This window comes from Fusarium falciforme, chromosome 5 (genome assembly GCF_026873545.1).
Source record: "Fusarium falciforme chromosome 5, complete sequence".
Taxonomy (NCBI): domain Eukaryota; kingdom Fungi; phylum Ascomycota; class Sordariomycetes; order Hypocreales; family Nectriaceae; genus Fusarium; species Fusarium falciforme.
Genome location: NC_070548.1, coordinates 2,552,404 through 2,572,305, shown reverse-complemented (window position 1 = coordinate 2,572,305; position 19,902 = coordinate 2,552,404). Strand labels below are relative to the sequence as shown.

Sequence of the window (19,902 nt, the reverse complement as noted above, 5' to 3'; positions counted from 1 at the left end):
CTGGAGGGGAAGAAATGGAAAGGGGGAGAGGGGTTGAGAGAGTCTGAGGCGGAATCATGACGTGAAACGTTCTCACTTTGGGCATATAATTTTCTTTGTTACTTATTTGACGGTGAATTAGATGAGATGACTTATACCCCCGTAGGAGGAGGAGGGAAACGCAGATGATGTAGACTTTTCAGCCAGAAAATTTGGATATATCTTAGACGAATACTGTAGCTCCGAGAGCTTTGTAGAGGCGGGACATGTAGGGAGAAATTGCAAGCTGGATGGAGACCAGATAATGCAGGAAGAATGTTGACAATGAATGCTCTGTTGGTGACCAACAATCGAGACAAAGACGTCTTGATTGTCTCGTAGCCTATCACCGTGGCTGGCTGGATATAGTCACGCAGCACTGTTGGTGGCTTCTAGAGGGTACTAATTGGGCAGATGATGGAGGAACTTGTGCTCCGTGGCTAGGGTTTATGTGTGGCAATGCTGCACAACATTGCACCAGGGAAGGGAAGGGATGGGTTGAAAAAAACAAGAGAAAAAGAAAGAGAGGGCCTTTCCTTGGATCTTTGCCTATACGGGGTGAAACATGCATGCCGCCGAGGTTTGAGATACGCAAGCCACGCTGGGAGGGGTTGACGATGCAGGGCTGTGTACGCGGCGAGGAGTTGTGGACGGTGAGAGAATATATCGAGATGGATGCATATGATACATGATGCATAATGGACAGTACATAGATAATCCCGCGCTGATTCCACTAGACTGCATCAACAAGCTCAATAGTGTGTGTTGTTATCTTGGGGTTCCTTTGAAGTTGCTCAGGATCCAGATGGACAGACCGAGGACCAACAACAGCCCGGGACGGGTAGCCGCAGACAAAAGAAACATCCCGTCCCCTGGGGAGGAAAAGGAGTAGGGGATAATCCCAGGAATCAGGTCCAGGAGCCACACTCTTGACCAGCACCTCGGGATCTTGATAGAGTACTGTGGTATCCGTACGGGCTCGCTAATCCAAACTTACCTCGGCCTGGAAGCGCAGCCCAGCATCAGACCACTCTAATGTCCCCTGAGTGGTTATGGGTCTTGCTCTGCTCTTCCCGAGATATCACGACTTTTCGCTCCTCGGGCTTTTTGACGAGCCGAGTCGCGTGCAAGGGGTGAAGCACAAGAGACAGAAAGTGGAGGACAAGATAGTACGTACTGCTACTACGTTGTAGCAGCTCTGTGGGCGACGACCAGGGATGCCCAAGCAGGCAGAGAGCACTCTGGTTCGGTCGGATATAAGGGCAGGGGACTAACAAGAAACATTTGTCGGTCAAGGCGGCTAACGGTTTATTATTAATTAAGTCGAGTCTTCCAACTTGGTTCTGAACGGAGCATGCTTTTTTATGTTGCATCGCCTCTGGTTAGGGAGGTGGAGGGACCCAGCGGCGCGGACGGACTTGAATTCATGCAAAACGGAATATTCCATCCAGAGGCTCATTTCCATGAGACGAAGTTAAAAAGCTCAGGGATGTGCGTACGTGCGTGCTTTTGGTGTCTTTGAGACCAAGGCGGCACAGCACAAGCATAACTCGAACAAAGGACGCTAGGGAGGCATGAAGATCTCGCTCGAGATGGGAAACCCGAGAGGAACATGGGAAAGAAAATGATACGTCCTCGGCGTGGCTCCGAGACTGTCTATTCGCCCGCCGTCCGGCCGGTATCTGTGGCCGAGCAGCAGAGGGAGAAGCCCCAGGCACCGTTTTACCTACTCATGCCCGGGTCGTGTTACAGGGTTTAGACTTGCTGTCACGACTCGTGTGGAAAAATGATATGATGGAGGGCGGGAGACCCAGATCATCGGAAGTGACAACCTTTACCGGATCACCGTCATGGGGGGAGAAGCAAGCAAGCCAGCAAGCAAGGAGGCTCTCATTCGCACCCCAGCCACAGAGAGACAAGCAACAGCAAGAACCCTTACACTCAAGACCAAACAGCTCGAGTCAAGTACCCAGGCTGGCGGGTCACAAACCTCTCCACCCCTTGAGAGAAGCTAGGTTGCTCGTCCCGTCAGCCGTGAGTGACCCTTTCTTTCTGTGCCGCGGTCAAAAGTCCGCAAGCGAAAACATGACACGAACGAATGATAGCCTTGCCAATATGCTACGCCCATGACCGAGGTCATCGCGGATAATTTACAATAACCGCCTGGGGGACCTTGAAGCAGGGGGAAAAGATGGAGTGAGGTTTGCTAGAAGTGAGGGGGGAAGAAGCAGAGCCACAGACGGAAAAAGCAACGAGGCCCAGGGTTTCTTCTGCTAGGGACCCCTCCCTTTCTTCCCTTTCCGGGCTTCCCTGGCCCTGGCCCATAGAGGCTGGAGCGCCGAGTGATCGGCAAGCCCCATCTCCTTGAGAACCTGTAGGCCGGTAGAGGCATCATTCTGCCGCAACATCGAGTTTTCGCGTTGGCCCATACCGAGAGTGAAAGAGAGCCATATAGCTGCTGCCTCAGGCTGAGTATCGTGAGTCGGAGGTTTTAGTCAGAGAATAGACTAGCATGGGCAGACGTCGAGTTTAGAAGACGGGGGCATCTTTTGGGCCCGGGCTACTGTAGAGGCGCGGGACGGTGCGAGGGCCGGCAAAGCCAAAACCAGTTCCGTTTCCAAGAAGTCGGAAACGGGGGGCAGGACCAAGATTCCACCTTGGGTGATGACGAGCGACGGGAGAGAGATTGAGTTTATGTTGTCTCAGACTCTAATCGAAGGCGTTTTTTTCAGACAAGATGCTCTTTCTAGACGATTCCCATACAGAGTTGCAAGAGCTGCGATTCCCATTCCCCATCTTGAGGCCCCCCATCGTTTTGAGGGGTTTGTCAATCATCCCGTCCACGCGCCGGCAGGCTAGGCTTCCTAGGTGAGTAGCGCGTGCCCTAGGCTAGACGGCATGGCTATCAGAGCACAAGAGAAGCATGGCACGTTCCATTTAGACCGCATTTTCATTGCAACATTAGTGTTGCGATTCGGGCGGCGGTTCGCGGTGCTATGCAGTTAGTGCACTCCAGTTTCTATCTTATCGCGCAAGCGTCAAACGTGGAATGTGATGCCATCGTCTTTCGGTATATCGGGGTTCAATAATCTGCCGTCCGCTATAGCGTTTCAACGGCCACGGGAGCTTTTGCTCCATTTCGCGGGGGGGGTTAATAACGGTGGTCTGCCCATTACTGCGGATATTTTTGCACATCTCTGCAGAGGCGAATTTACAAAACCATCCCGTACCATGATGATATTATCTCCGCTCATGACCGTGTGATTCTTTTGTTTGTGCAAGACTCACTCTCCCCCCTGGACGTTGAAATTGCTCGGCTACCAAGGCACGTCATTGCTTCTGGACGTCTTGCCATACTCGGCAGGTAGTTTGCTGGCTCATCTCGCGCCTTCCTTGATGCTTCCACTTCCACATCCACGTCTACTTCCACTTGCACCTGCTATTCCTATTCCACTTCTATTCCCGTCCCGCTCTCGGCTCCTGTCCCGTCCAACCCATCCATCCATTCATGGGTAGGTAGCTTCTATCCCACTCCTTCTCTTGTCTCTTCTCTCCTCCCGTTTCTTTTCTTCCCCGGACATCATCATCGTTAGAACCAACACCTAAGAGAACAAACAACACACCGGCTACGTCACCTCACGTCTCCCGGATCCGTCCTGTCGGTTCCCTCCCGTCCCTACAGGCTCCGTCGTAATCTCCCGCGATCCCCGTCGCTAGCCCATCTCTTGGGGGCTGGGTTCTCTGAGCTGAGCCGCCGAGCTGGATACACTACAGTGCCTACACACACTGACATAGTAACTAGCCAGCCAGTTGTCAACTCGCCGGCCAGCCACACAGACGATCGGATAGCAACCAGCATCTCGTGTCAGTCAGTCCCCCGTCGCACAAACGCTCTCCCGGAGCACCGCGAACCCTTTCACAGATTTCCCCGGAGCACACGCCTAACACCTCCGACGTTCCCACACCCCGGGCCTCTTTTTTCCCTTTCCCCCCCAAAGGGCATTGTTCATTTCCAAGCCGCCGGGAACGTGGTCACTTTTCCTGACCCAGGCTCTCGGATCCTGGCCCCAGTCCACTGGGTTAGCCTACCCAGGTTGTTGGGACCCCTTTGAACTTTACTCTGTGGGAGACAAACGAACGGCGACGGCGAACCCTGACGAGAGAGGTTCCTTATTCACGACGAGGACTGGGATAGGACAGGCATCTGCGGCGGATAAGGCCCGAGACTAAGACACTCAATTTATCCACAACTCGCTCTTACAGAGGTACAGGACGAGCGCCGGACGAAACCGCACCGACGACGCCTAGACTTGACTCGCTGCTCCTTTGGAAATTTGTTGCTTTGAAATTACGCACCTGCGCACACGGTGTTGTTGACGCCTTCTTTCGCTCGCTCGCTCGTGCGTGAACTGGTGCCCTGCTGACGCGAGTTGCCAAGCTTGGGCCCGCGATTCTGGGGCTAAGGGTCTGTGTGGTGGAGAGCCACAGAGAGAGGGAGGATTGCATCCCTTGCCCTGACTGACTTGCCTCGGGCTCTGCCTCCTCGCAGCTCATTCTGCACGTTTGCTTGGCCGAGATTGGTGCTCAGACCGTCCCGAGCTTTGCCTTTGGGTGTGGTGGTGTGCATGGGATTGCTGCTTGAGGGGGTCCCGATATCACAATCACAACCCGACTGACTGGGTCGCCTCTTGTTCCGGTGCTCAAGACCAGGGGCGGTCGACGCCAAAAGACTGGAGATACGGGCGACCCTAGAAACGCCCACCACACCAACGCCAGCATCCGCGTCAGTTTGGTAGGGCTCGTGGCTTTTGGCTGGAGAGCCGAGAGCCAGATACCCGTCCCAAGCTGCTGGGTCCTTGGCTCCCTTTGGGTCTCATCCTAGCCCGCATCCACTCGACGAGTCTGGTCGCACCAGGTCTTTGGGTCATTCTGGTCTGGTTCTTGGTTCCCTTCTTCTGGTGCCTCCATCTCTCTTTACCTTGTCTTGCCTTGCCTTACCTACCTTAGCTGGTGCCCCAGAGAGCGGGGATTCCATCCAAGCTTCTTGTCTTTCTCCATTTCCACCTCCAGCTTCTATTCCCAAATTAATTTCTCGCACCTCGGTCTGGTCCTGTCCCCTTGTCTTTGACTCCTGGACCTCGCCGGCATTTTGGCTCCTGACTGGTTTATTAGCCAAGTTGTCCCAAAGCGACTAAACCCTTTTGCCGTACTTCAAACCACCTCTTCTTGTCTCTTGTTCTGACCCCCATTCCCCCCATCGCCCAGCCCAGACCAGGCTCGCTCCGCAACACCATCACCACGAATACCCCCATAGCTGGATGCACATCTCTGGCCTTTCTGGCCTCGTCCTCGCCACCACCTTCGGCATATGTCTCTAGCCCCGCTCACTGCGCCTGGCATTTGACACTTACCAACATTTCTGATCTCGCTGCTTGTAGATCGTTGGATCCTCTGACCCTTTTCAACTAAGGCACTCCTTTTCCGCGCCGGGTCCTGAGTGTTGATCGCCACCGGCAGCCCCCAACGTTCTCCCTTGGACAGTTTTACCGGCTTCTCACTCACTCACGAAAACCGTTGGTCTGAGCTACTTGTACCCACCACATCCGTTTTGAGCTCCCCTGTGCTACCGTTGGATGGCACTGCTGGCCTTGTTGCTGCCATCTCTTTTGCTGGTGTAATTGCGTCTATTCCATTACAGTCGCGGTGATGCCTAGACGACCAGCTCAATCATCCAACCGCGAGAATATGCCTGCCTCATCTCCCTCCAGCTTCAACCATTTTCAATTCACTTTCAACTGCTCAGCCTCAAACTCGGGCAAAAATAGCTTTATCGAGCCTGATGTGTGTAATTGCTTTTTCATCACCATGGCCCTTGGGGGTTTTTATCCTTGCCCTTGAATTGCCTGAACTCGTCGTTGTGGATGTGCTGACATTTGTTCGTGTAGCCCGACGCACAGGATATGTAAGTCTCGGACACCAACCTGGCTTCATTGTCTAACCAGGCTGATCAGCATCCTCAGAGACTCTGAATCCCTGACCGACAGTGTACAAAACTTCCCAGAAGAATTCGGTCGCACATACCATGCCTACCGCGCTGGTTGTGAGTTCTTGTTTCTGTCCTGACCGGTTCACTCGCTCACCATCCTACGCTAGCTTACGCATTCCCCAACGATCAGCTAGAGCGAGAGCGCCTAGACCTACAAAATGAAGCCTTGGTGAAGCTCTTTGGCGGGCGGCTGTTCTTTGCTCCCCTATCAAGGACGACTCCGCCTAGAAGCATCCTGGATATCGCTACGGGTACTGGTGACTGGGCTATCAAGATGGGGGATTTGTTTCCACAAACTGAGGTAGTTGCTACCGATCTCTCGCCTATTCAACCTCGAAACGTACCGCCAAACGTGAGCTTTTACGTTGAAGACTCGTATGTCTCCTTTACGACGGCCCTTTCCTAATGCTTACACCGGATTTCCAGTTCTGAGCCCTGGGATTACTCTCAGCCCTTCGATTACATCCATACCCGAGTCACTTCTGGTTGCTGGTCCAACTTCAAGGAACAGATAGCTGACCAAGCCTTCCAATCATTAACCCCTGGCAGCTGGTTCGAGTCCCAGGAGTATGATGCCGTGGTCAACTGCGACGACAACACCCTCGATGCGAATGGCCACCTTGCCACATGGTTCCGGGAAATCAAAGAAGCCTCGGCTATAATGGGCCGGCCTGCTGACGTTGCTGAACATGTTCGGGAAGCGTACGAGCGGGCGGGGTTTGTTGATGTGCAGGAGCGTGTCTTCAAGATGCCCATGAATGGCTGGCCCAAGGACGAGCGCCTCAAAGAGATAGGACGCATGTGGGAGAGGAACTTCTTGATGGGTCTTAGCGGGTTCTCGTTCACGCTTTTCAACCGCGTCTATCACAGAACTCCTGCGCAGATCGAGGTGAGCTTGGCTCAAATGCGCCGACCTTCATCGGAGTCAACTAACCGAGCCGATGCAGGTGTCGCTTGTGGACGTACGCAGAGAACTCATCGACACACGAATACACGCCTGGATACCGATTCACGTCGTCATCGGCCGGAAGCCATTCCCCGGCGAGGGACCGATACCGCAGATGTCATTCTCATGAGACAGGAAACGGTTGGATTTGGATGGAACTTACTCGCCCATCGCAGCGAACGTAATGCATGCATCGATTGATGAAATGGGAAGGAAAGGAGATATGGCCATTACGAAATGGGGCCGGCATGCCTCCCGAGGCAGAAACACAGGATGCATATGGCGCTCAGCAAGCCACCGATGGTTGATTTTGGAGATTCGTGTCCATGATACCCCCTGAGCGACAACCAAGTACACCATAACGTCGACATGACCTGCATGACTAGAAGATAGCATTGAAATTAATTATTGGTACAAATTTGTGGATGGACAGCCTCAGAACCAGCCTCTTCTTGCTCCGACCAGGTTGTTTCACGCACTTCCGACTGAAAGGGGCTCGACACCATGCCCATCAGGAGCCATGGTCTTGATCTCGGGGATGGATTCGGCTATCCTGGTACCCTCATCTGAACCGACAGGCAACTCGGGGTCAGTCGAGTTCTGAGGTTTGTCATCAGACTCTCTGACAAGCCAATCTAGCTCTCGAGCTTGATCTTCTGGCAGCAGCCTCTTCATGGCCTGTTTGGAAAGGAACTCATGGTCGCAGTACTCAAAACCCGGGACAACAGTCTCTGAAATGAGAAGGCCTTCTCCATGCTGCGTTTCACCAGCGGTCGCCTTGCTGGGCAGTAGATAGCTTGCCTTCCAGACGTTGCCCTCGACAACCCACTGGATGCGCTCCCCTTGCTCGACGGCATGGCCGACGACAAAGGTCTCGACACGACCATCGGGGTGAATAAGGACATAGCGACCACGGCCACGGTGAAGTGTGTGGATGACACGGCTGCGGTTTCGGTGGAAGTTCCCCTGAGGACGACAGGGGGTGAGGAGGTAGAAGATCGTGGTGGAGAGACGACGGGTGTTGATGTCGAAGCCTTCACGAGGAGGACCAGCAAGGGCTGTTGTCTGAGCAGAGAGGGCTTCGGACGGATACGGCGAGGGAATAGTGGTGGGATCTTCGTCCGTTTGCTGGAAATATCCACCCTCCATGTGAGGAATCAAGGAGAGGGTGCGAATGAGGGCGTTGGTCCCGGGACTCTCGGGCTCAGGAGAGCCGGTGAAGGAGGGCTTGAGAGCGCCCAAATCGGGCTCTTCAGGGATGTACTCTCCCATCTTGTCTGTGCTGTGATTTTGAAGAAGTAGAAACTGTTGAGGCGGAAGATAGTGATCTCCTCTCATCACCTGGGGGAAAGCGAGTCCGTGACTTTTTTGTACTTGTGCGAGATGGTAAGCAACGGCTGCAAGAAAGTGGCACAGCTGCGCCTTGAATGGTTATCTTTAGACCGTGAACTGAGCTGACGGGAGACGTAACGTCTTTGTAAGTCGCTGAGTAAAGGTGAAAGGCCGAAAGTAGACCGTGATGCAGGTGATGAGTGAGGATGGTGTTGTTTCACAGGTCTGACATGAAGTCAGAGTCACCGAGCAAAATCCACAAGGACAAACTTTCACAAGAACGCCTCGGGAAGAAAACGGAACGGATTTGTTTTGAAGTCGGAGTTGAAGCCATTTGATATCTGATTGCTAGTCGGGCCTTGGCACTGGTCAGCAGTGATAAGGAGACATTCATTGTCATGGTGGAGACCAGGATAGCACTAAGCATAAATATTAGGGGTACGATGCATTCATTGTTGGATCTGTGTATTGATAGCTGAGATTCTGCGAGATATATGTTGACTGTATGTTGTGTATATGCTTTCACTGTAGCTTGAGGTGGTGTTAGTCGTGGCCCTGATAAACGGCTGTCGGAGAATAGGGGATTTGAGGCGCCATGTGCCACTCCAGCCAAGCCCCTGAAACGGTCTGCCATGTACCTGTTCTACAGCGCAGCCTTACTCGAGTTTCAGGGGCCCCCTCGCTAACTCTCAGCGAACCTAGGTAGCCCCGCAGTCGCCGAAACCGTCGGTGGGGGTTGGATCCATGACGCAACCAGCTCGAATCTGCTCTCGGCTGAAAAGCTGCCTGCACCACCAGACACGACAGACAAGCACCTCGTCTTTGTCGCCAACCCTTTGGCTCGATCATTGACCTTTGGCTGTATTCTAGGGGGGATACTCGAGCCTCATTCTCTGCGTAGATACCATCCTCTTGCCGAACCGAACCGCCCGAGGCTGGTGGTGGCTCGGCCATGTCTGCCGCCTGTCCTCATCGTCTGCTCGCGCGGTCGACGCCGATACTGCTGCTCAGCCGTCGCTCCGCCGTCCTCGTCCCACGAACCGCTGCGCCCTGCCTCTTGCGACACCGTCTGTTCTCGAAATGCCCTCCTCGACTCTTGCAGCAGCGACATGACAAGGACCCCTACGATCGCCTGCGAGAGGCGCGGCCACTGGTGCCGGACCCAATGGCCCGCAAGTTCACCCAGGCGGGCAGCAGCCGCAACTCGCGGTTGATGGTGGTAGCCACGGTCCTGGCCGCCGTGGGGTTCTACCTCTTCAACTCGCAGACGGTGCCCATCACCGGGCGACGGCGGTTCAACTTTCTGTCCGACACGGTGGTGGCACGCGTGTACTCTAAGGCCGTCAAGGAGACGATTGAGCAGGTCAGGGCACAGGGAGGTCACTTTCTGTCCGACTGGGACCCGCGGACGAGGCTGGTCAAGAGGGTCATGAGCCGCTTGATCCCCGTGAGCGGAATGGCGGACCTGAACTGGGAGATTTTTGTCATTGCTGACAGCAGTACGTGGTGTGAGGCTTAGTGGTTGTCAAGATGATCCGGCTGACATGGTTTATGACGATAGGAACGGCCAATGCCTTTGTCCTACCTGGAGGCAAGGTGTTTGTGCACAGCGGAATCCTCAACGTCTGCCGCAACGAGGACGCCGTCGCCGCAGTCCTCGGGCACGAGATCGCACATAACACGGCATCGCATGCTGCGGAGAGACTGTCGGCGGCGTGGGTAGGAAATCTGACAGCGGGGAGTTTGTTCTTCCTTGCGGGAGCGCTCCCTGGGCTGGCGCTGTTTGGCCTCTGGAACGTAGTCGGTGGTTACTATTTGCAAGACCTGCTCTTCTACCTTCCAATGGGTCGGAGACAGGAGAGTGAGGCTGACTACATTGGCCTCATGATGATGGCTGAGGCGTGCTACGACCCCAGAGAGGCAGTGGGTTTCTGGCAGAGGATGGATTCGCTATCGCGAATGGGTGGCCAACCCGGACAGGAAGTGCCAGAGATGCTTAGCACGCATCCTTCGGTAAGTTTATCTTTGATCCTTTTCACCAGACAGAAGCTGACGTGGTTTGTTTCTGTGCGACAGAACGAGAACCGGATCGCCAAGATTAGCGAGTGGATGCCCAAGGCCATGGAGAAGCGAGAGGAGAGTGATTGCCGAGGGACGGCGGCGTTTGCGGACCGGTTTCGACAGGCGATGCGACGAGGCGTCACGACGATTATTATATGATTTGGATAAGGCTGAAGAGTACAGGAAAGGCAATTATCATTGGATTAAGGACAGAAGATGGAGTTTTGCTTGGGAAGGGCGTCATTATGCCCCTAGAGGAGCAGCTTCTCGGGTGTATATTATGTATACAAGATGTGGCTTCTACCTTGTAGACGTAGAACCACTAGAGTTACAAGACAGCTCCCAGTCTTTTTTCAGGTCTTGTTGATCCCCCGGACCGAGGTGCCTGAAAGTTTGGCAATCACCTCGCTGTGATAGGTGAGCTCTCCCCCGCCAGAAATGACGTCGGGGCCTTTTAGCGCGAGCAGGCGCGAGCAACCCGCCTTCCCCAGGTGCGATGTGCCCACTTCTTTGGGGGGGAAGGACCGCCCGTGACCGCGTACCGAGGCAAGTGCCTCCCCACCTGCCGAGCCAACTTGCTTTCCTCAGTCCAGGCCAGACTAACTAAAAAGGCAGGGCGACGCAGGTTTCGGAGAGAACTCCTTCCTTCTTCCCCTTCTTCAACTTTTCCGATTTCATCACTCGAAACAACAACACTTGTAACTTCAGCCTTGCAGTCGCGTGATAGCAATTTGAAACTTGCCATCTTTTTTACCCTTGAACGCAATGGCCGAGACTTATACTACCGCCGAGGTGGGCAAGCACAAGGATGAGGCCAACGGCTTCTGGCTCATTGTCGAGAATGACGTTTACGACGTGACAAGTATGTCTACCATCTGAGCGCTGCCCCTGATCATCAGCGTCGAACTCATCCCTCCCGTGAAGTACATGCTAACACGCGCGTAGAGTTCCTGGAGGAGCACCCTGGCGGCGCAAAGATCCTCAAGCGCTGGTCCGGCAAGAACGCCACCAAGGCCTTCTGGAAGTATCATAACGAGGGCGTCTTGAAGAAGTACGGCAAGGACCTCAAGATTGGTGCCGTCGGAGAGAGCGCCAAGTTGTAAAGGAACCAGCAACGATAGGGGGACTCGACGGGACAGAGGCTTTTTTTGACTGTACGAGTTGTGATCCTTTTTTTGGTTTGTTATTTTTCTGGCATGGCGCATATTATATGTTGGATTAGGCACGCATATATGGGCGGATTCTTGAATCGATCGGGTTTGTCTAGAGGTTGTTGGAAGACATGGCGGTATCTTTCTCCTTCACATTGCGCGAGTCACGGCTGAAGCGGCATGAGCTGGAGCGCATTTTTTACAATAAATTTGTTGACCAGAAACGTCTGTTACAGGACACATGCCATAAGCTCATTCACTCCGCGGTTGTTTGAGATATGGGCGCTTCCGCTATGACTTGACGAGATGTCATACGGTTGCGTAACTATTTCGAGAAATGCTTCAAACCACCAACTCATTATCACGGCAAAGATGCCGCAGATTGCGGCCTCGAGCGGTATACTGAGTGGGGCCAAGCCCGAGTTATAAAGACTTACAAGAATTCTAACTAGAGCTGACTCACCGGTCTTTTGAGTTATTTCACTCCTTCAACCTCCGATCTCTTGAAGAAGAAAAAAAGCACATCATCTTGATATTCATCGTCACAATGAGCGATCTGTTCAACCTCGACGCCCAGCGGGCCCGTCTGTCCCGCCGGCACGCCTCCGAGTCCGGGCCCGGTCCGACGCCGACGCTGCCGCCCCTTTCGGCCATCAAGGCAGCCGAGGCCTCGCTCCCCCGGCCGGACTCGGAGACGTACCTCCAGGGAGTGCCGCAGGAGCAGGTGCTCCGGCACATCACAGAGGACATTGTCCCGGCTTGCAACGGCCCGGCAAGCTCGTCTCGGTACTATGGCTTCGTCACGGGCGGGACGCTTCCCATTGCTGAGTGGGCTGACAATGTCGTCTCCCGCGTGGATCAAAATGTCCAGGTGCATCTACCTACGCAGACAGTGGCTACGACTGTTGAGGATGCGGCGCTTGAGATGCTGGCTGCCCTCCTGGGGTTGGCTGGGTTCCGCGGACGGACTTTTACTACTGGTGCTACAGCAAGCAACGTACTGGGACTTGCCTGCGGTAGAGAGGCTGTTGTTGGGAAGAAGCTTGGTGAAGGGGAGACCGTGGGAGAGCTGGGACTGCTCGCTGCGTGTATGGCGGCTGGTATAAAGGAACTGCAGATCCTCACGAGCGCGGGCCATAGTTCCCTGTCCAAGGCTGCCAGCGTTGTTGGCTTTGGGAGGGCATCGGTCAAGGAGCTCAGGCTGAGCGGAGATGAGCCGTGGAGACTCGATATTGACGCTTTGGAGAGGGAGCTTCAGAGGGAGGGCGTGGCAAGCGTCATTGCCTTGAGTGCGGGAGAGGTCAACACGGGTCGTTTTGCGTTGACGGGTGTTGAAGAGATGAAGAAGGTCAGGGAGCTGGCTGATAAGTATGGGGCTTGGATTCATGTTGACGGCGGTAAGTATGAGTTTGCGAGTAGACGGCCTTGTTCTGACGTTGACAGCATTTGGCATCTTTGCTCGAGCACTCCCCAACGAGGACGATTACAAGACTCTTCACAAGCGTGTTGAGGGTCTCGAACTGGCAGACAGCATTACAGTCGATGGACACAAGCTCCTCAATGTTGTGAGTGTCTCTCATGTATTCAAATCCCAGAACCTAGTGCTCGTTTCTGACTCGACCTATTGACAGCCTTATGACTGCGGCATGTTCCTCACTCGAACACCGGACATCCTCCAGTCCGTCTTTACAAACCCCAACGCCGCATACCTCTCCTCTGGAGGACAGTCGACCATCCCGTCTCCGCTAAACATCGGCCTCGAGAACTCGCGCCGCTTCCGCGCGCTCCCTGCGTATGCCGTCCTCCTCAGCGAGGGCCGTCCCGGCATGGCGAGTCTCCTAGCCAACATGGTGGCCCTCTCCCGTCGAATTGCCGCCTTCCTTCGGGACTCGGAGCATTACGAGCTGCTACCAGATGACGGGGCCGGTCTGGACGAGGTATTCATGATCGTGCTGTTCCGCGCCAAGGATCCAAAGCTCAACAGCGAGCTGGTCGAGAAGATCAACGGGACGAGGCAGATGTACGTGAGCGGGACGAGCTGGAGGGGCGAGAAGGCGGTCAGAGTGGCCGTGTCGAATTGGATGGTGGATGTTGAGAGGGATTTCAAGGTGGTGACTTCTATCCTGATGCATGTGGCCGAGGGCAAGGAGTTTGATATTGAGAATTGCTGAGGATTGTAGGCTGAAGTAGTATATGACGAGTCGCTGTGTATTCCGGTGGTGCGTATTAAAGGGGTATCGGTCGAGAGAGTATTCCTCCCCAAGATTGTCGCATAAAATTAAAACCGTCGATATTCGAAAAGCAAAGTCGTTCCCCAAAATCTAACCAAACTTCTTGGACCCTCCCTTCTGCGTCGTCTTCTTATCCCCCTTCTTCTTCTTCCCCTGCCCGATGAGCTCCAGATGCCCAGCCCTCTCCCCGAGGAGCGCCTCGGTGCGCGCCGTCATGCCGCTCGTAAACTTCTTGTGCGTCTTGTCGACGCTGGCCTTTGTCTTTTTCGGCTTGGCCACCTTGGACGCCTGGCGCTTCGAGTGTGTCACCTTGGCCGGTGTTGCCCGGCCGAGCTTCTTGATTGTGCCTTGGGCCATTTCGGAAAACTTGGTTGGTTGGTGGTGGTGAGGGTGGGAGAGATTGAGGATGGTTTTGGTGGTTGTTTTTTGGGTGGTTGAAGAAAAAATCAAGGTGAGGAGTGGATTGGGACTAGCGGGGTAATGTACTCACCGAGGTGAGGCTTCGGTGAGCGGGACAACACTAGGTAGCCACCACAAACGACACTCTAAACGTCCATGTCAGTTACAAATCGGTAGCTATAAGGAAAAGGCCTGATTTTGTGCTCAAATTTTCCCAATTCATTCATTATATGTGCATTCAATACTGATTATATAAAGTTCCCCTCTATCAACATGCCAATGCAAAACCTTGGGATGGTATCCTGAGTTTTCCTCCAGCGCCAAAGATGAATAACAATATGGTCAAGGCTGGCAATCTACGCATTAATCGATTCTCCAGTTCTTTCAAGTCCTTTACCAGCCGTCGCCCCAGCCGTCATCATCATCTGTCGCTTTCGGCTTCATGTCAATCTTCTTTGCTCCGAGTGGCTTTGCGGCTGGCTTGGCTAGAGGCTTCTTGGCCGTCGTGGTCTTGGATAGGCCCTTAGGGAGGGGCTTGTGATGGCCAGCCTTCTTGTTGGATTGAGCGGCCAGCCATCCTGCAAAGTCAGGTTCGCCATCGTCAAAGGGGGCAGCGGATGCTGTTGCCGTCGCTGTCTTCTTTGATGACTGCTCAGCCGATGTGTCGAAGCTGTCAAAGTCGTCATTCATGTCGCCCCAGGAGTCACCGCCATCATCGCCCTCATCAGCATGGAGGAACGAGTCGGCCACTACACTGGCTGTGGCAGACGAGTTTCGTGACAGGGTCGCCGGGGGTGACTTGACAGCTTGACGATGCAACGTCGACGCTGTTGTGGTGGCCGGTTTCTTGGATTCGGGTCCAGGTGAGGGCGATGGCCTAGGAGAAGCTGCTCTCGAGTCGGATTCCGCGTGAATTTCTCCTGCCGCAGCAGAGATTTTGTTGGTAAACGATGAGATAGCCCATCCTGCCCAGCCTCCTGCGGCGTTTTCGTGAGGTTGGGGTGTACTCATGCGAGGTGCTGAAGCATCGGCGGCCTGTGGAGGAGGGAGAACGCTTTCGGGCATAGAGACCACCGCCTTCTTGATCTTCTGGACATAGACGTCCATAGTGCGAACCGCCGCATCACGGACAATCTTCTCCTTGTCTATCAATAGAGGGGACACGACAGGAAGAATCCTGCACGCGCTGTCTTCCTCGGTAAAGTACTCAGACGTAGCCCCCAAAGCCATCAGAGCGGCATTTCTGGCATGGACAAAGGGATCTCTGAGTGATCTTGTGAAGGCAGCAATGAGAACCTTTGACCGCGATGAGGTTCCGAGATGCTTGGCAATCTTACCCAAGCAGATGGTCGTATTCGTTCGGATTCCTGGTTGCTCGTCGTTTGCTGTTCTCGCGAGTTGCTTGAGCAAATCGCCATTGATGGTGCGGTCAGAGAGCTTGGTGATGATGACGAGTACGGACTTGAGCGTCTGCTCTCGCACAACAGGTGTCACATCAGTGAAGCCAGTAATCTTGGAGATGTCAGCCAAATCCGTCGATGCGAAAGGGGGTTACCATACCAGTTGTGGGAAGATCTTGTCGTTGACAACCTTCTGCGATAGATGATCAATCATCAAGGGAAGGTTATCCAGAAGACAGACTCTGATGGCTCGATCGGGGTTTCCAAAGAGACGAATGATGAAAGGCGTAATCTTGGTGTCAAAGTCCTCCTTGGAAAGCTTGGCTGCAATCTTCAAGACCACAGAGACTGCTCTCTGGCCACCTCCGCCAAACTCGGCCGACTTCATGAGCTCGGGCATCACCTTGAGCTTGAAGAACTCTTCAGGGAAATCATCACTCAGTTCGTCCAGTCCACTGCGCAAAATGTTAGTAAATTTCAGTAGATCATGGTTTCCGTGACTTACGCCAAGAACTCTTCCCGCTCGTCAGGGGTCTTGATGTCGAGGTTGTCAATGCCATCCGTCAGCTTGATGAGGGAGCTATCAAAGAAAGACCCTGTTCTGTTTCCCTGGTCGAGAAAGGCTCCTACGGTGATTCGGGCCTTGGGGTTTGCGTTGCAGAGGCGCTTATAGCTAGAGTGAAGTGACGGAGGGATGCCCTTGGTCTGGCCGGCTTGGTCGGCACCGTTGTAGTCGCCATTGAAGACCTCAAAGATCAATGTGCCGAGATTGAATGAATCCACTGCTGTGTGAGGGTTCTTCTTGATGACGTCCCAGCCGCCCCTGGCAAGTTCGGGGGGCGCATATCGTCCAGAGTCCGGTACCACACTACCGTATGTCTGTTGGACTCGTCAGCTTCGAACCTCGTCGCAAGACGCAAGATCCTTACGTATATGATAGATTCGTCATCCTTGACGCTGCTCAAAACATCGAAGCCACCCAACTTCCACTCGCCGCTTTCCGAAGTATAGACCGATCCGACCTTGAGGCTACCGTGAATAGAGGAGGCGTCTTCGTTGATGAACTTGACAGTGCGCTGCAGCACAGTTAGCCTCCGAATATGCTGATATTGACCGAGAAGCGCACCGTAATGCTGTGAAGTCCCCATTTTATCGTCTCCGGGCTCAAGCTCTTTCTTTTCACATGCCATCGCAAGGGCACCACTCGCTCGGTCGCAATGTAGATGTACGTCTCGGTCTAGAAGGCACCGTCAGCGCAACATGCTCAGCGCATTCGTATATCCATCCCGTGTATACCTCGACGGCATCCAGCACTTTGATAACTCCAGGGTGTCGCAGGGTTCGAAGCTTCTTGAGGGCGTTCTTGGCTAGGGGAAGTCGGGATCGGTTGTTGGTGATGTCGAAAGAGAAGATGCTACAGTTTGACCCGTCCTCCTGCAGAGATACAATTAGCAAACCGGCAACTAAAGTCGAGGGCTACAAGACTTACACGCTTGGTGCCGTTGTACAGAGTCCATATCGACTCGTCGATATCGACCTTGTCGCCAAACGTGTACGGAAAGGGAGGTCCCTGGGCAATGGCCGAAGCCACCGCAGACTTGAGAAAGTTCATGCCAGGAACTATTCAGTAAAGGCTCGGAGCTGTTGTGACTAAATCACCAAAGGAAGATGTAAAGAAACGGTTGCCTGTATGTAATGGACGTAATGTATCCCTTCCTGTTGAAGCGCAACGTGGTTGTTGGCCGCTGTACGTCAGGTACCTTTACAGAGACCAGCTCCCCGCGCTAGCGCCCGATCAGTTTACGTCGGTGCCGTTGGGACCCATGTCCAGTGGAGGGGCTCGGCTCCTGGTTATTCCCATCCGGGCTCACAGTTACGGTGGAACCCAACGTAAGATACGGCAACATCAGACGCTGAAGAGCATCTCTTTCTTGTATGGATCGTTAGGTAGCCATGGGTTCCTTGATACGTACTTTCTTCTTCATGTCCATCTAGTATTCGTCTCTTTATGTCGTTCTCAAACCAATTTTCCCATTTTTTGTATGCCAATATCCCCTCCTGTCTATCGTCCACCTCAATTAGTGCTTGAGCCATCCATCCCTCATCAGCAGCTAATTGCGTGAGTCAACGTTCCAAGGACGCAAATATCGCTTGCGTCCGCGTGATTAAGCAACTTCGCTGGCCTTCTCTGCACCGATTTGAGACACGCCGTGAGCTCTTTGACCAAGTGTTTGGAAGCAGAGTAAGGACCTGCAAGGAGGACATGCTGTATTGCTCAGTTAGGCACAGTTGGGCCCAGGAAATGAAAGTTCAAGAGCTTACCGTAACCTCGTACGGTGGTTGAACTAAAACCACGGTCTGTTCAAGCATTTTCCGTACCATGCTCACACTTGGGTTGAGGCAACTCAGCACCTCGGCATCGGTAAACGTGAGCCTCGATGAAACCCCCCTTGTCCTCCCAGGAAGGTCAAAGGGAATCTCCCATGATTTTCCACTGTTCCCAAACCCTGGCAGTATTACCCGGTTAAAGTACTCCGAAAGGATCTTAAGAGCCTTTTCAATCTCGGTAGATTTAAGCTTGGAGCGAAGCTTCTGGTTGAAGTCTGTGAGCTTATGTGCTGCCAACTTGACGAATTCGGCCTGAGCATGTTTGAATCTGTAAGCGTTGGTCAGTTTAATGTCAACGGTAAACTATACTCATTTCTGAGAGGACAGAGCAGGGGAAAAGAGATGTTTAGAGGCGTACCCTGCCATCTCAGCCATGTACGAAGTCTTGCAAGAGCAAACGTCGATGTGGCTATACGTGGTCGGCCGGCCCTTCAAGAGATAGGGAACGCAATCCACCAACATCTCTCTACAGTTCAGTACAACAACAGTTGCGCTTGGGGGCTGTGTCCCCGCCTCAAGCTTCAGGGCGCCGCAGTGTAGGTAATACTGCACCACGGCCACTGAGTGTGGAATGACCTTGGCGTGCTGCATGAGCTTGCTCTCCACCAGCAGGTTCGCCCAAAATCTCCATGCTGTACGAATTAGGAAGTCGGGGAGTGAACAGACGATGTTTTCCAGTTCTTTGGTGGCGATTTGACCATGTTCATGAGTCGCTTGTCCTGGGTCCGCCAGCTGGGCGATCTCTTGCTCAATCCAAGACATGTCAAACACAAATCCAGAGCTAAGGACTTCTGGATTGTAAGAAACACGATACTCGTCTGTTCTAGGGTCAATTTTTGCTGTGTTTCTCCAGTTTCGAGGACCTGAACGGTCGACCGTATAGTCAGAAATATCCGTTAGAGGGGACTGGTTGCGGATGGAAGAGAAATAGCCGGAGATGCCAATCAAAGGGGATTCTCTCAAAGCGAAAAAGAGACCTCTTCGAATTCCCTTCTTCATGCCAATCATCGCTGCCTTTGCTGCCGTATGAGGTGGCTGGTTGATCTCTGTCTGGATAACCCTAATCAGTCCTGTTTCCGCGCATTCGGATTGAAGGCGTACATACCGGTACCTCACAAATAACCACACTTTCCCGGCCTGTATTCATGGCAATTGAATCCGACTCCCCATATTTGATCGAAACCGCAAAATAACGAGCATGTGGATGAATGTTGTTTTTGGACCGAGCAGGAAGTCCGCCTGGACTGGACTCTCCAAACGGCCTGATCGATTTCTCCAGGTTGCTGATGTTTTGCCGAACTTTCCATATGAACTTCGGCCTATTCAGGCTTGACATATCAACAGATGAGGGAACTTTCCGGATCTGAAAGGAAAGTGCAGGGCTTGGTACCCGAGACAGATCCAATGATGAAAGCCCCATGTTGGGTGCAGTCACCTTGAGGGCGGGATATCGCGTGCTCAGGGGCGCCTCAACCACCGGGGGACCAACCGCTGGGGGCAAGGTATCGTTTTCGACCGATCTTCTAGCATAGCCCGCTTGGTTCTTTATCTGCTCGTTTGGCCGACCCCTTATCACAGGGAGCCTTCCCTGAGGCTGCTGAACTTGGAGCATCCGCCGTGGATCCATGGACAGAAGGTTAGGGTGAGAGCCGCTGGGAACGAGCTGAACTGGGCTTTTTGCAGCGCCATGTCTTGGGTGGTTCTGGTTCTGGTTCGTCGCTTCGTCTCTTGTATTATAGTTCGTCGGTCTCAAAGTCTTGTATTTGCGAACCCTCCGTAGGGATGGATCTTGGCGTTGAGAATTGGTGAGCTCACTCGCATTCCCAACAGAAAAGGATAGGCCGTGTCCGACGTCTTGCTCTGGCCTCCATGTAGGGATTCGATCCGACTCATGGAGAACATCAAGTTGTCGTGATTGTGGCATCCGTCG

At 53.5% G+C, this 19,902-nt stretch overlaps 7 protein-coding genes and 1 pseudogene across 8 annotated transcripts, besides 1 other annotated feature; 4 read left to right on the top strand and 4 right to left on the bottom strand.

The window, feature by feature from the left end:
• The first annotated feature begins 5,718 nt into the window (after positions 1-5,718).
• NCS54_00700300 lies at positions 5,719-7,140 on the top strand (annotated as a pseudogene). The gene is made up of 6 exons: positions 5,719-5,859; positions 5,964-5,980; positions 6,030-6,118; positions 6,172-6,439; positions 6,491-6,953; positions 7,012-7,140.
• Positions 5,719-7,140: a sequence feature.
• Positions 7,141-7,481: 341 nt separating this feature from the next.
• NCS54_00700200 (Cupin-5 domain-containing protein) lies at positions 7,482-8,330 on the bottom strand (the record flags this gene model as incomplete). The annotated part of the gene is made up of 1 exon (XM_053152441.1): positions 7,482-8,330. Exon 1 carries the CDS (start codon positions 8,280-8,282, stop codon positions 7,482-7,484), a length of 801 nt encoding a protein of 266 aa, XP_053008416.1. The 5' UTR covers positions 8,283-8,330.
• A 964-nt stretch (positions 8,331-9,294) lies between these two features.
• Positions 9,295-10,562, top strand: NCS54_00700100 (Peptidase-M48 domain-containing protein; the record flags this gene model as incomplete). Its single annotated transcript, XM_053152440.1, has 3 exons — positions 9,295-9,841; positions 9,904-10,355; positions 10,419-10,562. The coding sequence occupies 3 exons, from the start codon at positions 9,295-9,297 to the stop codon at positions 10,560-10,562; spliced, it is 1,143 nt and encodes a 380-aa protein (XP_053008415.1).
• A 606-nt stretch (positions 10,563-11,168) lies between these two features.
• NCS54_00700000 (Cytochrome b5 heme-binding domain-containing protein) lies at positions 11,169-11,506 on the top strand (the record flags this gene model as incomplete). The annotated part of the gene is made up of 2 exons (XM_053152439.1): positions 11,169-11,265; positions 11,349-11,506. The coding sequence occupies 2 exons, from the start codon at positions 11,169-11,171 to the stop codon at positions 11,504-11,506; spliced, it is 255 nt and encodes an 84-aa protein (XP_053008414.1).
• Positions 11,507-12,101: 595 nt separating this feature from the next.
• Positions 12,102-13,725, top strand: NCS54_00699900 (Hypothetical protein; the record flags this gene model as incomplete). Its single annotated transcript, XM_053152438.1, has 3 exons — positions 12,102-12,951; positions 12,998-13,119; positions 13,186-13,725. 3 exons carry the CDS (start codon positions 12,102-12,104, stop codon positions 13,723-13,725), a joined length of 1,512 nt encoding a protein of 503 aa, XP_053008413.1.
• Positions 13,726-13,875: 150 nt separating this feature from the next.
• NCS54_00699800 (Hypothetical protein) lies at positions 13,876-14,142 on the bottom strand (the record flags this gene model as incomplete). Its single annotated transcript, XM_053152437.1, has 1 exon — positions 13,876-14,142. The coding sequence occupies one exon, from the start codon at positions 14,140-14,142 to the stop codon at positions 13,876-13,878; it is 267 nt and encodes an 88-aa protein (XP_053008412.1).
• A 435-nt stretch (positions 14,143-14,577) lies between these two features.
• NCS54_00699700 (Protein kinase domain-containing protein) lies at positions 14,578-17,196 on the bottom strand (the record flags this gene model as incomplete). The annotated part of the gene is made up of 7 exons (XM_053152436.1): positions 14,578-15,696; positions 15,745-16,039; positions 16,090-16,463; positions 16,514-16,660; positions 16,711-16,821; positions 16,881-17,018; positions 17,074-17,196. The coding sequence occupies 7 exons, from the start codon at positions 17,194-17,196 to the stop codon at positions 14,578-14,580; spliced, it is 2,307 nt and encodes a 768-aa protein (XP_053008411.1).
• A 492-nt stretch (positions 17,197-17,688) lies between these two features.
• Positions 17,689-19,392, bottom strand: NCS54_00699600 (Hypothetical protein; the record flags this gene model as incomplete). Its single annotated transcript, XM_053152435.1, has 4 exons — positions 17,689-17,850; positions 17,907-18,240; positions 18,331-19,022; positions 19,078-19,392. The coding sequence occupies 4 exons, from the start codon at positions 19,390-19,392 to the stop codon at positions 17,689-17,691; spliced, it is 1,503 nt and encodes a 500-aa protein (XP_053008410.1).
• Between the last annotated feature and the right edge of the window lie 510 nt (positions 19,393-19,902).